The 21,378-nt window shown below is 39.3% G+C and overlaps 2 protein-coding genes and 2 long non-coding RNA genes across 12 annotated transcripts; all 4 read left to right on the top strand.

Moving 5' to 3' along the window:
• Positions 1-158: 158 nt before the first annotated feature.
• On the top strand, positions 159-446 carry LOC124338437. Its single transcript, XR_006917836.1, has 2 exons — positions 159-265; positions 335-446. It is a non-coding gene; the product is annotated as an uncharacterized LOC124338437 (long non-coding RNA).
• A 574-nt stretch (positions 447-1,020) lies between these two features.
• LOC124338259 (chymotrypsinogen A-like) lies at positions 1,021-16,958 on the top strand. 4 transcript variants are annotated; one of them, XM_046792358.1, is made up of 10 exons: positions 1,021-1,130; positions 1,312-1,374; positions 2,873-3,006; positions 7,000-7,340; positions 7,440-7,546; positions 7,617-7,746; positions 16,096-16,237; positions 16,307-16,449; positions 16,523-16,601; positions 16,681-16,958. In XM_046792358.1, the coding sequence occupies exons 1-10, from the start codon at positions 1,036-1,038 to the stop codon at positions 16,752-16,754; spliced, it is 1,308 nt and encodes a 435-aa protein (XP_046648314.1). In that variant the 5' UTR covers positions 1,021-1,035; the 3' UTR covers positions 16,755-16,958. The 4 variants fall into 4 exon arrangements, with proteins under 4 accessions (XP_046648314.1, XP_046648313.1, XP_046648316.1 ...); XM_046792357.1 differs by lacking the exons at positions 7,000-7,340; positions 7,440-7,546; positions 7,617-7,746 and adding exons at positions 15,185-15,651; positions 15,738-15,829; positions 15,904-16,027 and having other exon boundaries at positions 16,681-16,909; XM_046792360.1 differs by lacking the exons at positions 7,000-7,340; positions 7,440-7,546; positions 7,617-7,746 and adding exons at positions 3,075-3,286; positions 15,738-15,829; positions 15,904-16,027 and having other exon boundaries at positions 16,681-16,909.
• LOC124338269 (tryptase-like) lies at positions 9,594-12,822 on the top strand. Of its 4 annotated transcripts, none has more exons than XM_046792382.1 (12): positions 9,594-9,728; positions 10,289-10,476; positions 10,554-10,647; positions 10,735-11,020; positions 11,097-11,221; positions 11,294-11,586; positions 11,656-11,744; positions 11,824-11,971; positions 12,059-12,206; positions 12,268-12,398; positions 12,465-12,543; positions 12,610-12,822. In XM_046792382.1, exons 4-12 carry the CDS (start codon positions 10,824-10,826, stop codon positions 12,684-12,686), a joined length of 1,287 nt encoding a protein of 428 aa, XP_046648338.1. In that variant the 5' UTR covers positions 9,594-9,728; positions 10,289-10,476; positions 10,554-10,647; positions 10,735-10,823; the 3' UTR covers positions 12,687-12,822. The 4 variants fall into 4 exon arrangements, with proteins under 4 accessions (XP_046648338.1, XP_046648336.1, XP_046648339.1 ...); XM_046792380.1 differs by having other exon boundaries at positions 9,661-9,728; positions 10,289-10,467; XM_046792383.1 differs by having other exon boundaries at positions 9,661-9,728; positions 10,554-10,623.
• Positions 16,959-18,305: 1,347 nt separating the features above from the next.
• Positions 18,306-20,531, top strand: LOC124338393. Of its 3 annotated transcripts, none has more exons than XR_006917780.1 (4): positions 18,306-18,485; positions 19,654-19,764; positions 19,973-20,106; positions 20,175-20,531. It is a non-coding gene; the product is annotated as an uncharacterized LOC124338393 (long non-coding RNA). The 3 variants fall into 3 exon arrangements; XR_006917781.1 differs by having other exon boundaries at positions 19,590-19,764; XR_006917779.1 differs by having other exon boundaries at positions 18,306-19,764.
• Positions 20,532-21,378: the final 847 nt, after the last annotated feature.

The raw sequence follows: 21,378 nt of genomic DNA, 5'->3' as shown, positions 1-21,378 counted from the left end.
AAAGAAAAATCCCAAACTCCTATAACGCGTGTATTTTTATTGTTTTTTTTTTTTTTTTTTTGTTTTTTAAATTTTCCAGCGGGTGGGGTTCCAGAAGGAAGTAGCGTGACCGCCCTTCAATAAGCCACGGTTGACATGATATCCAATGATGAATGATATCCAAAAATCATCTTCTTTGCGGTGGTGACTCTGCTGAGCTGCTGCCAGGCGTCAAGTTCCTTCTTATCCCGCGTCACTCGAACAAGTGATGCCATCATTATTGACTGTATTATACAGATTATTGCCCTATTAAAATTTGAATACTGGCTAATTTGATAAATTTGTTTGAATTCAGTTCCTGACGCCTATCCATATTCGAACTAGTTACTTCAAGCCATGCGTTATTTAATGTACCAATGCGTACCGCTTGGAAATTTTTTAAATAAATATTAACTCAAGCAAGCAAATAGCAACTGGCTCATCTCAATTAAATTTCTGAATTCTCTTGGGAAATGCCTTAAGTACTATTGTCAAGGCCACCTAGTTTGGCCCATGTTCGCAAAGGCCATCATCTATAAAACAATCAAAATGAAAATTGTTTTGATATGAAACATCACTTGTGTACAACATTGGCCATGTGTTGAATACATTTCTTAATTTGACAACGTTTTTGAATCAGCCGCTCTTTAGAGCAGGAGGTAGAGTAAGGAAATGGAATCCTTGATGGCCGCCACTTTCAATCACTACTCTCTGGTTTTAGAGGCTTTGTTTGTTTGTTTTTGTCTCAGTTTCATCGTGTCACCATCTTCTGTATTAGTGCAGTTTAATTAGTTGAAACTCGACAGTTGACACCTGTGGCCATATCGCAGTGGACGTGATGGGCTCGTCCTCAATTTCATGAAGCTGAATGCCACGATTGATCCAGTGCATTTTCTGGGATGGGTCTCTGCTAGTCGGGACTCTCTGGCTGTTTCTTTCTTCAGGGCAAGTTCCAATCGCTTAATTTTTTCTCAAGTGGGAGGTCTATCTGAAAATCTCATTTAAAGTTGAACCACAATGTTATTCAGAACTTACACTTCAAACTCAGGACTGTCAAGACGAGTGGATTCTATTCAGACAAGAGAGGGAATAGAAACAGTAACTTCCACCGAGTAAGGAAACAATTGAATCCACCACATTTTTATCATGTATACCAGTGTAAAGATATCTAATTCGACTCAACTGGGGCTTGTGATTTTTATGTTCCAACAAAACAAACCGTATCAGACACTATATCTGATTTAGTTTCATAAATATATGATTATTAACATTTTCTTTTCTATTTTAGTGCAGGATCACATCTAGTCTACACCATGCATTTCAGCTGAGCTGCAACTGCCAAGGAATGATGAGAACGTACGTAAGTAGGCCTAGGCTTTACACGTCGTGTTTCAGTTCATTTTTCCAGATAATAACTGTTAACCTTAGTCATGGCTGAATGTGAGAAGGGTTTTCCTGGTTAGGTATTCATTGCGTGTAACAGGAAATCGCTCGTTTCTAAGAAATCAGAAATTTCGTAGCTCATGGTCAATTTCCTAACGTGTGAAAACGTAACAAGTAAAGTACAAGTAATTTTTCGTTTGGGCGATGTCAAGCTGGAACAGTGCCAACTCTGATTTTCAAAAAGAGCGACAACATTGACTTATTGCTATTTAAATATGCAGACACCCAACACTGCTACTGAGTTTGTGCATGTGCCAATTTTGGGTTGTTATTTTGATTCTTTGGTGTATGCAAAGAGCAGTGCTGAATGAACCCACAAGGAAACGGTAAACTATGCGAAGACTTTCTAGTTTCTCGAGCAAAGTGGCTGTCTGGTTTACGCATGTCTCCGGCCAATGAACTGGTTTTCAATTGACACTTTTTATTGTTCTTTTTGTTTTATATTCGGTGCTAGTCGATTAGTAAACACTATAATCAGCCGAAACCGAATGGCAAGACATTTTGGAACACAATAATCAGCCGAAAACTATAGAATTTCATAATGAATATGCGAGTCGAGTGAACTAGATTTTCAGGTCGAATCATTTTCTTACTGCACATGTGCATGCATTCGTATAGAACTCATTCAGACACTGCACGTGTTATGCATTGGCCAGCCGGTGGCACGCAAGCCGGTATAGTTTTGGAAGTAGCTATTATACATCACCATATACGGTCCAATGAAATTATAGTGATTGTATTTGCCATGCTGAAATTTTTTTGTTTTCCTCATTCTCCTTATCATCTGGATATTTGTTGGTTCAGTCGACTCGTCCGCTGATTTAATTTCACAATATTCTCTTGGCAACGTGATGACTGATGACTTGTTCGCCATTCCCTAGATGCACTAATAAGACCATAAACAGCAAGATAGCAAAATCTTAATCCACCCTCATATTTGGTGTGTGGAAGGCCAACGACTTGATTAACATTTCACTCACGCTGATGGTCGAGAGTGAAAGTCGCAATGGAAAATCACAACAAAAGTGTCGGTGTTTGACCCTCGATAACGGTGCTCTAGGAAAACCGTCTAGAGAACACAGCACAGTCTCAACTCAACGCAGTTGATGCAAAGTGCAAATATTTATTAAGAGGGCGGTACTTTTTGAGCGTCCATAATTCCATAATAAAAAGAAAGAGCTCTGCTGGAAAGTCAATCAGACATCTCGTTGAGGCTGAAACAACACAGTTTACCTTGTGCAGGAATCAAAGTAGTACTAAGTAAATAACACTTGATGTCTGTTTAGTTATTTATAAAATGTAAATGGAATTTTTAATCATCCGAGTATCTACTTGGATTTCATTTATTTTCCTGTTTTATTCAAATTGAAATGCTCGAATTGAATGTTTATTAATAACACAATCTGATTAGGAGAATGATGGGCGACCGAAAAGATTTTCCAACAGTTTTCATCTTCACCTTTGCGGTGGTGCTGAGCTGCTGCCAGGCCTCTAGTTCCTTTCTACCCCACGTCACTCGGACAAGTGATGCCGTCATCATCGACTGTATTATACAGATATTGCCCTATTATAATTTGAGTTCTGGCTGATTTGATGAATTTGTTTGAATTCAGTTCCTGACGCCCAAACGGCTAGTCCCAATATGCGTCAGGGGGTACCACCAACTACCACGACAACAACAACGCCAGCACCAGCGACAACACCAGCGATTCAGTGCGGCCGTGGACCGACCAGATTCCCCGTACATCACCACCACCGGTCGTTGATTAGCGAAAGAAAGCGTGACGAAACCAACGAAGCCAAAAAGAATTCCTGGCCGTTCATGGCAAGTTGATTCATTATTTTGTTTGGTTTTGTTTTTTTAAACTGTAATCGCGATTAGTAATGGTCCTTAATGACTGCATTTCTTTTCATAGGTACACCTGTCACCTATAATGTTGATTGGCGAACCATGTAGCGGAGTTTTGATTAGTGACACCAAAGTTTTGCTGGCGGCCCAGTGCCTGGAACGGTAAAAAGAAAACAAATATTTATAATTTCCTACAAATATCTACGTATAGTAATTCTCTTTTCGCTCAAAGCATGCCTTCGATATTTCCTATGATCTTGACTGTTTTGACTGGGGTGCATTCGATTTATCCATCGGACGCCCAAATGACAAGAAGAGTTGCTCGAGCTGTTCTCCACGGCAAATACAATGCTGGCAACTACGTAAGTGGCTGCTGTCACAACAGAACGGGAATATTTGTTTGTTTTTTTGTTTCCGCTTGACTCCCGTTTGATTTTCATTAGGCCAATGATATCGCTATCGTAACACTGGACGCGCCCGTGATATTTTCCAAGACTGTTGGACCGGTTTGTTTGCCACCGGCCAGTACCGACCCCGACCAATACTCCGACCTGGATGCTGTCGCTTTGGGATGGGGGACAGCTGGTAACGAAATATCACCGTCAACTCCTTTTTAAATGGTACACATTGTTTTTTTTTTTGTTTTTTAATTCAATTCCAGAACTAGGTTACCCAAGCGCCACCCTTCAACAAGCCACGGTTGGCATGCTGCCCAAATATTTGTGCAGGGAAGAAGATTACTTTGGAAAATATATTTCAGAGCTGAATATCTGCGTCAAATCCAATGATGAAGAAAACCTTCAATGTGTAATAAGAAAATGATTGTCAACCAACAAAGTTCACTTTTCAAGATCCCAAAATACAAAATAAAAATGGGACTTCATTATAGTGTGACCTCGGCGGTCCAGTAGTCGTCCAAACGTCGCCAGGGATTTGGACCGTAATTGGAATCAACAGCTTCGCCAAGGGTAATTGTTTCAAGGCAAGGTATATTCGGTTGAAATGAAATAATTAGTGGTTTTGTATTTGCTTTGATAGATTGCGGCGTTGGTGGCCTCAAAACCAGAGTGTCGGCGTTCAGAACATGGATTGACCAAAACATATGAATTAAAAAATGAACCACAAGAATATGAAGACAACACGATTATGAAATACCAACTCTTGTGTTTTTATGTATTTTTATTCAGTTTCGGCTGACTAATATTAATTACTTCATGCCATGTTATTTCATGCACGAGTGTACGCCAATGATGAAGTAATGGATGAATAAGCACCCAGTGCATTTCCGGATGGGTCTGCTAGACGGGCCTCTCTCGGGCTCGTCAAATTGGACATCTTTTAGGTCAAGTTGAACTAGGAAATGACCCAGCCAGAACTTGCTTCAAACTCAGAACTGTTGGGACGAGCGGATCCTTTTGAGTCAAGTGAGGAAATAGAAACAGCAATGTCCACCAGCAGGTAAGGAAACAATCGAATCCACCACATTTTTATCATGCATGCCAGTGTAAAGATTTGACTCATCTGGAAGTTGTGATTTTTATGTTCCAACAAAACAAACCATATCAGACACTATATCTAATTTAATTTCATAAATATCTGGTAATCGTCTTTGTTTGCATTTTCTTTTCTATTTTATTAGTGCAGGATCTAGTCTACACCATGATGCATTTCAGCTAAGCTGCAACTGCCAAGCAATGATGAGAACGTACGTAATGTAAGTATACACGTCGTATTTCAGTTCATTTTTCCAGATAAAAACTTTTATCCTAAGTCACGGCTGAGAATCAAAAGGGACTTTTCCTCGTTAGGAATCCGTATCGCTTTAAAGGAAATCGCTCGTTTTGAAACGGTTATTGAAGAGAGATATGACGCATTTTTGTACAGTATTTTAGCTTCTGCCACAACCGCACGTGGAACAAACAGAAACTTGTTTAGATTTAATTATTTATCACCAATATTTCTAACAACTAGAATATCATATCCTTGTTGTTCTTTGTTTTGTTTATATCAATATTTTTTAAGCATTTGCTATTGCTTTAAAAGTATTATCGGAGAAGTATTTGAAATGGGCCGTTTACAAATTTCAGTGGCGACCGTTAAAGTGTCAAATGTTGTTGCATTAAATTAGAAATTTCTTAGGTTTAGGATCGATTTCCCAACGTGAAAACGGAAATACTGTGAATTGTTTGTTTACGGTTTGATTGAAATGGTTTTCCTACGGGAATCCTGTGAACTTTTCCGACATATTTCCGTCTTGGGACTTTGGGAGGAAGCTTGTTTCTTCTCGCTATATTGAGTTTTTATATAACAATTTTGGGTGGTACTATTCTTTGGCGACATCACGTACTGTCGTCAGGTGGGGAAAAACAAAAGAACAAAAAATTGTCCTGGAAGGTCAATGGGTTGTTCTAACAAGTCAGGAGAATTGCAAAGGGAAGTTAGATCAACCTGCAAGGAAACTGGAACCTTTCCAAAGTTTTTCTAGTTTGTCTGGCTTCACCCACGTGCCAATTAACTGGTTTTCATTTGACACTTATTTTGTGTTTTATCTTGAATCAATTCGAGTGCATGCGAGTATTTTATAGTTAGAGCGATGGTCGTTTATCTTTCCTTTAAAATTGCATGTCAAATTTTAAGAAGGTAAAGCGTCATCACCAATAAGCTAATCAAGTTGCTGCTCAGAATAGTAAATCGATTGCCAACCTATAACAAGACCTAATCAAGTGAACCTTGAAATTGAGCGAAAATAATTGATGATCCTAATTGTTCCAGGATGAAAGATTCTACTCGTGTCATAACGGAAAACCGATCACCTGAATACGAACAAAAGTTTCAGCGGGTCCAGCACACAGTTAGAGAAAATTAAAATGAGTTGATTTATATTGCGTGTTCACTTAATTCCAGTCATCCAGGTAAAAATGGTCTTCTTGCAAAGCAAGCTTGATGTGCAGCAAGAGAGCGAGTAATCAAATGAATCTGCCAAAATAAGATTATATAGAAGGCCATCAGCTTGATTTGCATTCCACTCACGGCGAAGGTCGAGAGCAGAGAACCGATGACTTGATGACGATCCTATAGAAGGACCGACTAGAAAACTCATCGCCTTAAATGTTCGCAAGAAATGAGCAAATTTCCAAATATGCTTGATTTTATTTCACCCTCTTTACTTTGATTTAAAAAGGGCGTTGGCGCAGAAATTCAACGCAGTTTCTGCAGATGTGAATAAGCAGGGCGGATCTTCATTAGCATCCTCAATCCCCCAATATAAAGGAAGCTCTGCTGGGAAGGAAATCAGACGTCTTGTCGAAGCTGAAACAACACAACCATCTGCAAGAATCGAGGTATTATTAAAACTTGATATCACTTTATTTATTTAACGTATATAAATTGAATTCTAGTCATCCGAAATACTTGAATTTGTTCTGCTGTTATATTCAAATTCATATGCTCGAATTTAATGTTTTCTAAAAACACTATCTGAGCTTAGGAGAATGATGGGCAACCGAAAAGATTTTCCAATCATCTTCACCTTTGCGGTGGTGACTCTGCTGAGCTGCTGCCAGGCCTCTAGTTCCTTCCTACCCCGCGTCACTCGGACAAGTGATGCCGTCATTATCGACTGTATGATACCGATGTTGCCCCATTATAATTTGCATACTGGCTAATTTGATAATTTTTTTAAAATTCAGTTCCTGACGTCCAAATGGCTTATTATCCTGGACCCGTTCCGCTGCCCACATTCAATCCTTATCCAACGATGTACCAGCAACAACCAATGTTTTACAACGGATGGCCCACTTTAAACGGACTTCCTAGTCTTACTGCTGATAACAGTATGCGTCAGGGGGTACCACCAACTACCACGACAACAACGACAACGCCAGCACCAGTAGCAGCAGCACCACCACCAGCGATTCAGTGCGGCCGTGGACCGACCAAATTCCCCGTTCATCATCCCTACTGGCCACCGATGACCGAAATGAACCCTGCTGAAACCAACGAAGCCAAAAAGAATTCCTGGCCGTTTATGGTAAGTCGATTTTGGTTTATCGCGATTAGTAGACCTGGTTGTCATCCTGAATAAATCCAGGGTACGTAATGACTACAAATTCTAATAAATCAATAATAGGTGTTCGTGTCAGTGATTTCACCTCTAATAGGTATCCTTGGCGTGCCATGCAGTGGAGTTTTGATTAGTGACACCAAAGTTCTACTGGCGGCTCAGTGTCTGGAACGGTAAGAAAACAAAATATGTTTGTATTTATATGGTTCTTTTTAATGTAGTATATTCTTCTTACCCACACAGAATGCCTACTCTTTACACGTCCGTCTTGATTGTTTCGACTGGAGTGCATTCGATATATCCATCGGACGCCCAAATGACGAGAAGAGTCACTCGTGCGGTTCTTAACGGCAGATACAATGCTGGCAACTATGTAAGTGGCTGTCACAACAGAACGGGAATATTTTTTGGCTTTTGATTTAACTTCTTACTCGATTTTGACTAGGCCAATGATATTGCTATCGTAACATTGGACGTGCCCGTGATTTTTTCCAAGACTGTTGGGGCGGTTTGTTTGCCACCGGCCAGTACCGACCCCGACCAATACGCCGACCAACATGCTGTTACTTTGGGATGGGGAACAACTGCTGTTACTTTGGCATGGGAAACAGCTGGTAACGAAAGATCACAAACTCATTCTTATTTATTGATTATAACCTAACGTGTGTGTTATTTTTGTTATTGTTTCATTTTATTTTCAAATTCTGTTCCTGAAGGAATAAGCGCGAATTAACGAAAGATGCACCTAACTCTTTTTTAAATAGTACACATTGTTTTTTTGTTTTTTAATTCAATTCCAGTAGGTTACCCAAGCGCCACCCTTCAACGAGCCACGGTTCACATGATGTCCAACTCATTGTGCAGGGAAGAAGATTACTTTGGAAAATACATTTCGGACTTGAATATCTGCGTCAAATCTGAAGCACAACAACCATGTGTAGTAAGAAAACGATTTTCTCTCGAGTCTCAACCATCATCGAGGTTTTCACTTTTCAAGATGCTCATTAAAATTGTAACTTGTAGAGTGACGTTGGCAGTCCATTAGTCGTCCAATCGTCGCCAGGGATTTGGACCGTAATTGGAATCCACAGCTACGGGCAGGGTAAGCGTCTAAATATTTATTTAAGATTTTTGGTTGAAATGATATGAACAAGTGGTTATTTTTAATTGTAACATCCTTATAGGTTGCGGCGTTGGTGGCCTGAAAACCAGAGTGTCGGCGTTCAGAACATGGATTGACCAATATATCAATTAAAAAATGAACCACAAGGATATGACGACGACGACCAACATGAAATTATGAATTCTTAAATTTTAGTTCTTATGTTTTTTTATTCAAGGTCAGCTGACAAATATTAGTTACTTCAAGCCATGTTATTTAATGTACCAATGCGTACCGCTTGAAAAAAATTTTTGAATAAATATTAGCCCAAGCAAGCAAGCAACTGGTTCATCTCAATTTAATTTCTGAATTCTCTTGGGAAATGCCTCAAGTGCCTTAGTCAAGGCCACGTAGTTTGGCCCATGTTCGTAAAGGCCACATCTAAAAAACAATCAAAATGCAATTTTTTTTTTTTTTTTATGAAACGTCTCTTGTCTTCTTGTGTCCATTGTCCAAACATGGGCAATATTGAATACATTTCTTAATTTGACAACGTTTTGAATCAGCCGCTCTTTACACCAGGAGGTAGAGTAAGGAAATGAAATCCATGATGGCCGACACTTTGAATCCTTACATTCTCTTGTTTTAGAGGCTTTGTTTGTTTTTGCTTCAGTTTTATCGTGACGCCAATCATTTGTATTAGTGTATAGCTTAATTAGTTGACACTTGACACCTGTGACAAAATCGCAGCAGACATAATTCGGCTCGTTCACAATTATTCCCTGCAGCTGAATGTCACGATTGATCCAGTGAATTTTCTGGTCTCTGCTTGTCGGGACTTTCTGTTTCTTTCATCAGGGCAAATCCCAATCGCGTATTGTTTTCTCGAGTAGGATGTTCATCTGGAAATCTTTTATTTCAAGTTGAACCATAATATTACTCATAACTTTTACACTTCAAACTCAGGACTGCGTCAGGAGTTTAGATGAAAGCTAGGGAATACAAACAGCAACTTCCATCAGGTATTGAATCCACCACATTCTATCATGTATACCAGCGTAAAGAAATCTAATTCAAATCAACTGGGGCTTGTGATTTTTATGTTCCAACAAAACAAACCGTATCAGACACTATATCTGATTTAGTTTCATAAATATCTGGTAATCATTATCTTTTCTATTTTAGTGCAGGATCACATCTAGTCTACACCTTGCATTTCAGCTGAGTTACAACTGCCAAGCAATGATGAGAAAGTACGTACGCGACGTGTTTCAGTTCATTTTCCAGATATAATTTTTAATCTTACTTATAAAAGAGAATGAGAATGGTTTTCCGCTGGTTAGGTATTCATTTTACGTGTTAATATAGGATATCACTCGTTTCTGCACGTTTGTTGATGTGGGTGGGATAACGCATTAACGCATTGATAGTTCAATATTTAGGCTTCTTCTCTCAACCGCACGAAGAACAAACACAAACTTGTTATTTTATTTGTCACCAATCTTTCTAGTAGTTAACTATAGGATGTCTTTCATTAAATAATTTCCCAATCTTTTTTTTTAGCATTAGCTATTGCATAAGTATTATCGGGGAAGTATTTGAAATAGCTCGTTAACAGTTATAGTGCAAACTGTATAAAATTGTTGTGTTAAATGTTGTTGCATTAGGTCGGAAATTTTTTAGCTCTCATGATCGATTTCCTAAACGTGAAAACAGTTTTCCTCATGTGAAAACAGTTTTCCTCATGGGAAAACTGTGAACTTTTCAGACATTTCCGTCTTGGTATGAAACTTGTTTCTCTCTTATTTTCAAGGGTCGTTCAATCATACTGCTGACCACCAAATGGAATGGTGATGGAGAGCTAAACTGAAATGCCGTTCCCTCAACCTGGAAGTGTTTGAAAACGAATGCATTAGCATCCTAACTGTGCAAAGCGAGGATGTTGGATGCGGTTGGATGAAGAGTCATCAACTGGCAGCCAGCCAACAAGCAGTACGTATTGTATTCAAATCTCACACCACAACCAAAACAGACTTAGAGTTCAATGGACTCTTTTTATTTTCTCCAATCCTTTTTAGCAACGTCTGATCATGTCAACATTCTCACGTACATACAATCTAACCTATCCAATTGTTGTGTACTGAGCAAGTACGTTTTTCTCATTCTCCTTAGGTAACAAAAACAACGTGATGAATTGTTGTCCTATTTCAGACTGAAAAACCAAATTTATTTGCATCTCGTTTTTTGTTTCCATCAAAGGCCAAGGTCTACTTGGTATATCACGGACATACAGGACACTGACTTTCGTGCAGAGTGTTAGGCATAATATCAAGGGAAAACCTGGCGAGATGCATCCAATCGCTCACGCTCAATTGCAAATGAAATGTTTTTTTTCATCATCTGCGAGGTTCGTCACATCGGTCACTGTCGTCGTCGACCGCTTCATCCAACAGATAAAAGAAGCGCCAGACTCTAGGAAACTAACTCAGACGTTTGGTTTGAGTTGCACTGTTAGGACGGTACAGCTCAAGACGATTCTAAATTGGTAACTTCAATTTATTTAAACTTAAAACAACGAAAAATTTTGACTCGAGTTACTTATTTCCCTTTGGATTTGACAGGTGCGAGATGATGGCGAATTCTTTGACAATCTTTTCTTTCGTTAGTGTCATCAGTCTGCTCTTGTTGTCATGTTCCAGTCAGGCCACTAACCTAAACAACACCAGTGACTCTACAACGATCCAAAGTTAGTAGAAACGAGATATGTAATTGTTTTTTATGTTATAATTAACGTTGCGTGTTTTGTTATGTCTTACAGGTGATGACGTGTCCGGCTCCCGCAGCGCCAGACAGTACATGATGCCCGGCCTGTTGATGAATTACCGACAGCACGCGCCATCGAACATTTTTGATCGATGGATTTATGCCCCGTCCAACTTTGAACTGCCGACGGTCGCCGAATCTCCCAACGTTGAATACGACGGCAGGAATTTGTTGGGTAAAGCCAAGTTCCAGATTGCCTGCGGCGGCGGACCTACCGCACTCCCCCAACGGCAGATTGTCGGAATCGTCGGCGGAAGTCAAGCCGCCAAGAATTCGTGGCCTTTTGTCGTAAGTTGTTTTTTCTCATCTTTGATTTTTCCTAAAAACCTAATTGCATTGGTAAATGATCGCTGACAGGTGGCATTGATGGCTAATGGACAAGTGCTGTGCGGCGGGTCGTTGATCAGTCCAACCAAAATCCTCACGGCGGCGCATTGCGTCGAAAGGTGAGAAATCATCAAATCGAATAAAACAAAGTTTAATTCATAGTTTGATGTGCGACTTGTTGTTTTGATTTTTGTGCAGGATGTCTTTGTTTGAGATTTCTCTATTGACTGTCCGTCTTGGGATGCACACCGTCGGGAACCAAGCGCTCAACACACGAAACGACGCCCAAGTGACTAGGAGGGTCTCTCGCGTGGTCTTTCACAACGATTACAACGATGCAACTAATGTAAATAATGAGTCACACCACAGCCTTTTTTCGTTTCACTTTAAATGTTTTTGAACCGATCCGTTTCATCGTTACTTTTCCAATTAGGCCAACGATATCGCCATTCTAACGATGGATAAGGCGGTGACTTATTCTTCGGTCATTTCTCCCGTTTGTTTGGGGTCGCCCAGTTCGAATGCCGACCAATTCGCCGAAAAGCAAGCGGCCGTCATGGGCTGGGGAAATTTGCAAGAGGGTATAAAACAAATGAAAACATCGCAGTTAATTACTTCTGATGACGCTTTGTTAATGTTTAGGCGGAAATCCAGCGGATGTCCTTCAACAAGTGACACTTCAAATCATTACCAACGCCAAATGCAAGGCTTCATTTCCAGATCTTTTGACGACTATGCTCTGCGCTATTGCTCCAGGCAAAGACTCTTGCCAAGTACGTTTGATTCTTACTTCATCGAGTGGCAAGAAAAGAGAAATATAATTATGTTTTATCAATTAGGGTGACAGCGGTGGCCCGTTAGTTGTTCAATCGGCCTCGGGAATTTGGACACAAGTTGGAATCGTCAGCTTTGGACGAGGTGATGATTTGAAATCGTGTTAGTCAAGACTAGCTCCCATTAACACTTGATCATTGATGAATGCAGGATGCGCTCAGCCGAATTTCCCCGGCGTGTACACCAGGTTGTCGGCGTTCAGGAGTTGGATTGATAAATTTGCTTAAAAGATGGCTGTCTACATGGACGACACAAATTCAATCCGAAATTTTTAATTTGCCATTTTCAATAACAACTAACAAGGAAGTGCAAGTTATTTATTGTCTAAATAATTTAAAAAATGCTCCGTGCCTGGTTTCTGACGTAAGAAAAAACAATAAATTAATTCAAAATTAATTTTAAGAATTATTTTTCAAGGTACTCCAATCAATGGCCAATCAACCGGGTCGTATTTTGTCTTGAGCTCTTGACAGTATTTAATTTGAATCAGCTTTTTATAGATTATAGAAGGCAGGGTAAGGAAACGAATCCATGATGACCGCTTTCCTATCCTCCATAATGGTATAACTAGTTTGGGACTTAGTTTGTCATTGCAGACTCATCCGTCAGTGTGATTTGAGATGATGAGACAGTGCGAACGTCTTTCATTATTAGTGTTTTTCGAGTGAAATTTCACACCTGCACAGTTACATTTGGACTGAAATTTCAAGGAATAACCGCCAAGTGGAAATAACCAAAAGACAAAGTCGAGTCCACGATTTTTGTGGCATTGGAGCATTTTTTACTGTCCTTTTTCATCGAAGTGAACTGTCGTATGGCAGCAATCTGATATTACTTTACATATATGGGCTGGGTAGTTATACCTTGTTGAATGGAATCCATAGTTTGACGTGGCACAAGACGTGTGACAATCACGTGTGACTGCCACTCACATGTGAAAGATTTTTTATTCGAGAAGGTCGGTTCATTGCAGGTTGACTGAACCGCCCTTACAAGTTCTCCCCACGTACTACATTAACAAGTCAAAACCCATTGTCCCTTTCTCACTATTTGCATATTGCCATCTACTTAATTTTGTCGCTCTTTTAATCAGACTTGGAAGTGTTCCAGCGATATCGCCCAAACCCTCCGAAAATACTCGTTACAGTGTACTTACTTGCTCACCTTCAAATGTTGTTGAAGGTGAGGCGTACGACGTTGTCTCGTCCTGCTTTGCATAACTGACAATTTTCTACGTGACATGTGGAGCATTTCGCTTCTTTTTATTTTAATTTCAGAAGTGGACAACAGGGAGGTAATTCTTTTTTGGCAATAATTTCGATTGCAAACTTGTTTGTTATCGATGGCGATGGTTAGTTTTCCAATTTTCTGTCCATTCAGTGCCAACAAGTCCATGCCATATTTCATGTCGAAGAACAATCGACGATACAGGATGCCGCGAAGCGGTTCAAAGAGAATAACCAGAGTTGTTCGCTGAAAGATGCAATCAAATCTTTTACACACGAGCCAATTTTGACTTGCAAATTTTTTTCTATAATTTATTCCGTCAGCAGTAACTCGCTTTTTTAACCATTCTTTTTCTTTAAATGAAGCAAACAAATTTTAAAAGCTGGAAAGTCATCAACTCAATGCGTTATATGAAGCTAAATAATCAAAATGACGTTTCAACCAGGTCTTAATATGAATTAAATTAAAAAAACTTGAAATATTCGCTGATTTCTTAGTACATTTAAATTAAATTAAATTAGTAGTAATTAAATTAGTTCTAGTAGTTGAATTCTTATTCCTATCTTGACTTCAATGTGTGTTGTACATCAAAGGTAAAATATTTCACGATTTTCATCGTGACGATTTTATTTTAAAATGTTAATACTTGTTAAATTAAAATATGTAAACCCAAATAAGAAAATGCACTTGGACCGGGAACAAGTTTGTACCGCGAGACCTCAATCAACCTCCGAATAAGCGTATTGAAGGCCAACAGCTTTATTGACAATTCGCTCACGATGAAGGTCAAAAGCACAGCAACAACAAGTCGCAATCCAACATCAAAAAGAGTACCGAGGGTTGAATAACCGATGCCTTTATGTAAAGGTAAACCAGATCACGCCACATCTCATGTTGTATTTCACATGAGCGGCTTTTCAGTTGTCATTTATTTCATTTTATCAATTTCTTATATTTAACAGGGCGGTGGCGCAGTAATTCAACGCAGTTTCTGCAGATGTGAATAAGCAGGGCGGATCTTCATGAGCGTCCGTAATCCCGCAATAAAAAGGAAGCCCTGCTTGAAAGTGACATCAGACATCTTGTCGAAGTTGAAACAACACAACCTTCTGCAAGAATCTAGGTAGTAATACAATTTAATATAAGTTATTTAGTTATTAAGAGTGTAAATTAGATTTCAGTCTTTTATCACTTGAAATTCATTTGCTCTGCTGTTTTATTTCAGCAAGAAGTCTGACACTTTGCCATATAATACTAGCTGATTCCTTCCTAATGTTATCATATTTTATAGGAGAATGATGTACAATCAAAGAGATTTTTCAACCATCACCTTGTTTGCGGTGGTGACTCTACTGAGCTGCTGCAATCCTGGCGCTAGTTTCTTCCTTCCCAAAGTCACTCGTACAGACGACGCTGTCATCATCGACTGTATTGCAAATTAATTACCTTTTACAATTTAATTATTTGCTGTAAATCTAATACATTTTCAAAATTTCAGTTGAGGGCTCAGGATATGCTGCTCCCATTCAAAGCAAGAACGTCTATGCTAATCCAGCCTTCGCTCCACAGCCATTTTTCAATCCTTACGCCATGATGTACCAGCACCCACAGCAGATGATGTACAATGGATGGTCTTTCTTTTACGGGCATCCTGGACGTAGTAACCCAGCAGGTGTCCCATCTACCAGGCAGTATGAGGAAGAAGAGGTCAAAGGAAAGCAAACGGTAGGACAGCAAATACAAATTTCAGGAGCGACGACAACAACAGCCAAACCAACGACAACAACAACAAAAGCACCAGCACCCGCACCAGCACCAGCAATTCAGTGCGGCCGTGGACCGAACAAATTCCCCTACCATGATCACGACCATGATCGGACTGCGATTAGCGAAAGGATTTCGCTTTCAGACGGGGGCGAACCTGAGGTAGTGGTCCAAGCCAAAAAGAACGCCTGGCCGTTCGTGGTAAGTTGTTTGATTTCTTACTTAAATCGCTGTTTACTAGCGATACTCGTTTATGACGTTATTACACTACAATCATTTGATTACAGGTCACCCTGAAAAATAGTAAAGGTGTCTTATTTTGTGCTGCAACTTTGATTAGCGACACAAGAGTATTGTTGGCTGCTCAATGCATGGAACAGTAATTTAAAATATCATTCATACACTCACATTTTATTGCACTAAAATCTATGTTTTCTTTTCTGGCATGTATAGGTTGTCTTTGATTGACATGTCGGGTGTAACTGTCTTGTTTGGAGTGACGGGGCCAACAAACATCCAAATGACGAGGAGAATCAGTAAACTTTATCTTCACAGCAAATACAATGCTGCCAACTACGTACGTATACAACTTAATCAGAACTACTTTTTTAAATATTTAATTCACTCCCACCTGCTTTTAATTAGGCCAATGATATCGCCATCATTATTTTGGACTCGCCGGTGGTGCTTTCCAGGAGTGTTGCACCTGCTTGTTTGCCACCGGCCAGTTCCGACCCCGACCAATACGCCGACAAAAAAGCCATTATTTTGGGATGGGGAACGGCTGGTAACGAAGGATCCCTAAAAAATTATTATTGGTTAAGATGTAACATGCCTTTTCTTTGTTCAATTCTAGATATCAATACCCCCAGCGAAAATCTGCTTCAGGCCAAAGTTGACTTGGTGGCCAACTCCGAATGCAGGTCGGACTCTGACTTTGGAAGATTTGTTTCCGACACGAGTCTCTGTGTTAGTTCTACGGACGTATTCACATGCGCAGTAAGAAAATGATTCCCTCTCCATCGTACAATTTTCAAGATAATTATTACAACTATTTTAAAATCAATTTTAGGGTGACATCGGCGGCCCAGTGGTCAACCTCCCGGCTCCAGGGACTTGGACCGTAATCGGAATCAACAGCTACACCAAGAGTAAGTGTCTGATTATCCGAGACATTTGGTTACAATCAAATGACTTTTTTATCTTTTTTTTTAAATTTATTCTCAACAGGTGACTGCACTGCCACTGGCCTGAAAACCAGAGTGTCGGCCTATAGGGACTGGATTGACCAATACATGAACTGAAAAAGACCCACAAGGACAACGGCGGCGACCATTTTGATATGACATGATTATGGAAACCGAATTCAGATCTTCTTTTTAATGTTAATTCGTTTTCGGCTCACCAATGTTAATTATTTCATGCCATGCTATTTAAAGCAGCAGAGCATACCATTTAACAAACAAAATTTTCAATAAATATTAGTCTAGCAAGCAAGCAAAAACAAGCTGACTCGATTATTTACTGATTTCATTTTTAAAAGATTTTACTAGATAATAATAATTTCCGCTTTACCATCGTGGAATCCCATCCTCCTAATTTGTTGATAGTCATTTTTATTTGATCCCAATTTCCAGTCGTTTTCATCATGATGGCAACGCTCTGCGAATGCATAGTTTAAGTTATGTCAAGCTAATTTAATTATGATACTTGTGATCATATCGTAGTATATACTCAGTTGGAGTCATCCCCAACTCCCTGAAGTTCAGGATCGATCGAATGCTTTACGGAAGCGAGTAATGGTTTCCGGCTGACGGGCCTTTCTAATCAACATGTTTGAATCATGATAATTGATTTCACCTTTATTCTGCAGTGCAAGTTCCATAATTTGAAATTCCCCCCATCCGTTGTGAATATTTTGGCAATTATGCTAACACTCGAAGTAGAAACCAGCTATCTTAGCTTGTTTTTTCTTCATTGCTGGAAACTAAAACTAGAGTGTTCATATTTGGTATTTTTTGTGAGGTAATGCAACTTTTAAATCTTCATTCTATTTTTCGTAAACCTTCCTCATCAGTAAATTCTAATAAGTTATCTCATCATCAGACTATCGAGAAAAAGTGCGGTTTAGTTTGATTTTCAATATTTGAATCACCCGGGTGTTTTTTAGACTGGTAAGGAAACGAATCCATCATGGCCGCCGCTTTCCTTTTTCGTCCAAAATGGCGTCGTTTTGGAGTGAGGGGGGGGGGGTGTTACACTGTTACTTGTCAGCTTCAGTGCTTCCACTTCTAGGGATATTTCCCTTTGTAGGGGGATTTTGGTCCTTTTTTTTCAATCTAGGGGGAAAATTCTGAAATCTAGGGTATAGGGTTTGTCTAGGGTGATTAAAAATATACTAGGGATAAAAAAAATTTTTCGCCTTACTTGATTAGTCGTTAAGGATTTTATGGCTAGTGAGTGATAGATATGGCACCACTGGTGCCAAATTGCTATTCCCGCTATTTTTTATGGAGTAGTCTAAAATCCACGTTTCATCAAATGTGTGTCCAAAATGGCCCAATCAGCGTACAGCGTTTTAAAGATGTTGTACGCTGATTGGCCATTTTGGACACAAATTTGATGGCAACGCAGGATGTTAGACTGCTCTATTCCTTTATTTTTTTATTTATTCCAATGAATACGGATAAAAAATAACTGAACAGTTACTGAAAATTCTAGGGAAATATTTAGGGATTTAGAAAAAAATGGGGATAGGGATTTTTCTGGGGATTTTTTTTTTTTTTTAAGGATTTGTGTCCCTAGACTGGCAACGTTCTAGGGAACCCCCTTCTCAAAAAGTGGAAGCACTGGTCAGCTTGTCATTTCAGTGTGAGTTGAGATTGTTGGACCCTGTTGTGGCCGATATGTTTCCTCTATCTAGTGATTTCTCAATGAATTTGCAAAATCACTCATCAACTTTTGAAGTTTGTTTTTATAAACAGACACACAAATAGGTGGTGTAAAACCCATGGATATTTGTATAACGAAATCAAGTATAAAATGTCGCTTTTTTTAATCACTCTTGGCATTGTTCTGATGATGTTGCTGCTTACATATTGAAAAATGACTTAGTTAGTATGTACTTCTTGTGCTGTACCAACTCACCTTCAAATGTTATTGCACTCGGACACCGTCTCTTGCGTTCAACACTTAGTATGCAAATCCTTGAAAACTCCGTACAGCAGCATTCGTCGTTTCTTTCGGCATTTCAGAATTGAGCAACTGTGAATTTATTCGTTTTTACAATTATTCCGATTGCAAACTTGTTTGTTATAGTTAGTAGTAAGATCCGGTTTTCGGTCGTTTCAATGTCAACGTCCATGCCATATTTGACGTTCAAGAACTATCCCACAATGAGCAAACCGAGTGATGTTGCAAAGACAAGAACAAGAGTTTTATTAAAAGACAGGGCGATTCGATCCGATCTAAAAGAAAAAAAAAAGACCAGTTCTCTTGAACGTGAGCGAGTAAGAGTTATAAATTTTTCCTTATGTATCCAGTCAACAGTTTGTTTAGAAGCCGTTCATTTGAATAATGAAGTAGGTGTAATAGGTAAGCTATACGTTGTTCTTATTCTTTTATCAAAATAAATGTGACTGAATTGACTTTAAATCAAATGAACTATTTATTAATCTTTTTGTTTTTGCAGTTTTCAATCAATAGGAGTGGAATTTAACATTTCAGATTACTAATAGTAGCAACTACATGTTCATGTTATATAACCTTAAGTGTCGTTGACTTTTTTTTTAGTCGTCACGACACTTGCAAATTTGATAGAATTTTATCACGATAGATTCACCGCTGGACAAGTCTTAAATAATAATAATTAATAACCAAAAAATACACCAGCAAGATAACGAGAACTTATTCTACTCCCGAATTAAGAGTATAGAAGGCTAGCAACTTGATTTGCATTTCGATCACGATGAAGGTCGAGAGACAAGAACATGAGAGCGCAATTGAACAATTCCTCTGTTGAGGGTTGATTTACCCAAGTTAGACGGACCGACTACAGAAACCCATCGTACCTACCTTGCGGCACCGCAAATAAGCAACTTTTCTATTGCAACTTATTTTATTTCACTCCTTTAAATTAGTTTCAAAAGGCGTTGGCTCGATTAACGTACGCAGTATATGCAAATTCTTCCAAATCTGAATCAGGGCGTTACCTTGAGCGTCCTCAATTCCTGCAATATAAAGAAAGCCCCACTCGGGAGTTAATCAGACGTCTCGTCGAAGTACAAACAACACAACCTTCAGGCAAAAATCGAGGTACTACAATTTTAAACTAATTTTTTTTTTTTTTTTTTAAATTAGAACAATAAGAATAGAATTTCATTCAAGTGTAAGTTATTTTCACTTGTAATGCTCTTTTCTCTTCTGAAATGTTTTGGCTAAACACACCAACAGTCTGATTAAAGTTCTGCAACTATATTTGCTTACTAATTAAACGATTCTTCACGTAATCATACGTATTTAGGAAAATGATCCAAAGAGATTTTACAGAAATCATCCTGTTTTTCGCGACAGTGATTCTACTGGGCAGCTTCAATCCTGTCGCTGGTTTCTTCCTTCCCCAAGTCACTCGTACAGATGACGCCGTCGTCATCGATTGTATTAAAAAATTAATCATTCCTTTTTACAGTGATTCAAATATATTTTGAATGTAATGAATTTTGAAGTTTCAGTTAAGGGATCGGAATATGCTGATCCTATTGACAGAAGGAACGTCTATGAAGAAATTCTCAATCCAGTATTCGTTCCGCTGCCATTTTTCGATCCTTACGCAATGACGAATCATCCTTGGTATAATGGATGGTCTTATTCTTTTGGATTCCCTGGTCTCAGCACCCGGGCAGATACCCGTGAAGGTGCCCCATCTGCTAGGCAGTTTGATGGCGAAGAAGAAGAAGAAGAAGACTTTGGCGAGAAGCAGGACGTAAAACAACTACAAATTTCAGGAACGACAACAACAACAGCAAGACCAACGACAAGGACAACAAGGTCACCAACAACGACAACAAGATCAGCAACAACGACAACAAGATCAGCAACAACGACAACAAGATCAACAACAACGACAACAACAACGACAACGACAACAACACCAAGACCAACGTCAACGACAACGACAACAACACCAAGACCAACGTCAACGACAACGACAACAAAAGCACCCCCACCAGCACCAGCTATTCAGTGCGGCCGTGGACCGACCAAATTCCCCTACCGTGATCACGACCATGATCGGACAGCGATTAGCGAAAGGATTTCGCTTTCAGAAGGGGGCGAACCTGAGGTAGTGGTCCAAGCCAAAAAGAATGCCTGGCCGTTCATTGTGAGTTGATTTATTTCTTACTTAAATCGCTGAAATCCTCGTTAATAATGACGTTATATAACATGCTATAATAATTTGATTACAGGTAATCCTGAAAAATAGTGCCGGTGTCTTTTTTTGTGCCGGAACTTTGATTAGCGACACAAGAGTATTGTTGGCTGCTCAATGCATGGAAAAGTAATTTAAAATTTCATTCATGCACACACATTTCATTGCACTAAAATGTCTGACTTCTTTTCTGGCATGTATAGGTTGTCTTTGATTGAAATGTCGGGTGTAACTGTGTTGATTGGAGCGACGGGGCCAACCGAAATCCAAATGACGAGGAGAATCAGCAAACTTTATCTTAACAGCCGATACAATGCTGCCAACTACGTAAGTATAATTCAATCAGAACGGAACTCCTTTTTAATATTTAATTCACTCCCATCTGCTTTTAATTAGGCCAATGATATAGCCATCATTATTTTGGACTCGCCGGTGGTGCTTTCCAGGACTGTTGCACCTGCTTGTTTGCCACCGGCCAGTTCCGACCCCGACCAATACGC

This window comes from Daphnia pulicaria, chromosome 4 (genome assembly GCF_021234035.1).
Source record: "Daphnia pulicaria isolate SC F1-1A chromosome 4, SC_F0-13Bv2, whole genome shotgun sequence".
Lineage (NCBI taxonomy): Eukaryota > Metazoa > Arthropoda > Branchiopoda > Diplostraca > Daphniidae > Daphnia > Daphnia pulicaria.
The sequence above is the reverse complement of the archived record's forward strand: the minus strand, read 5'-3'. Positions and strand labels throughout refer to the sequence as shown.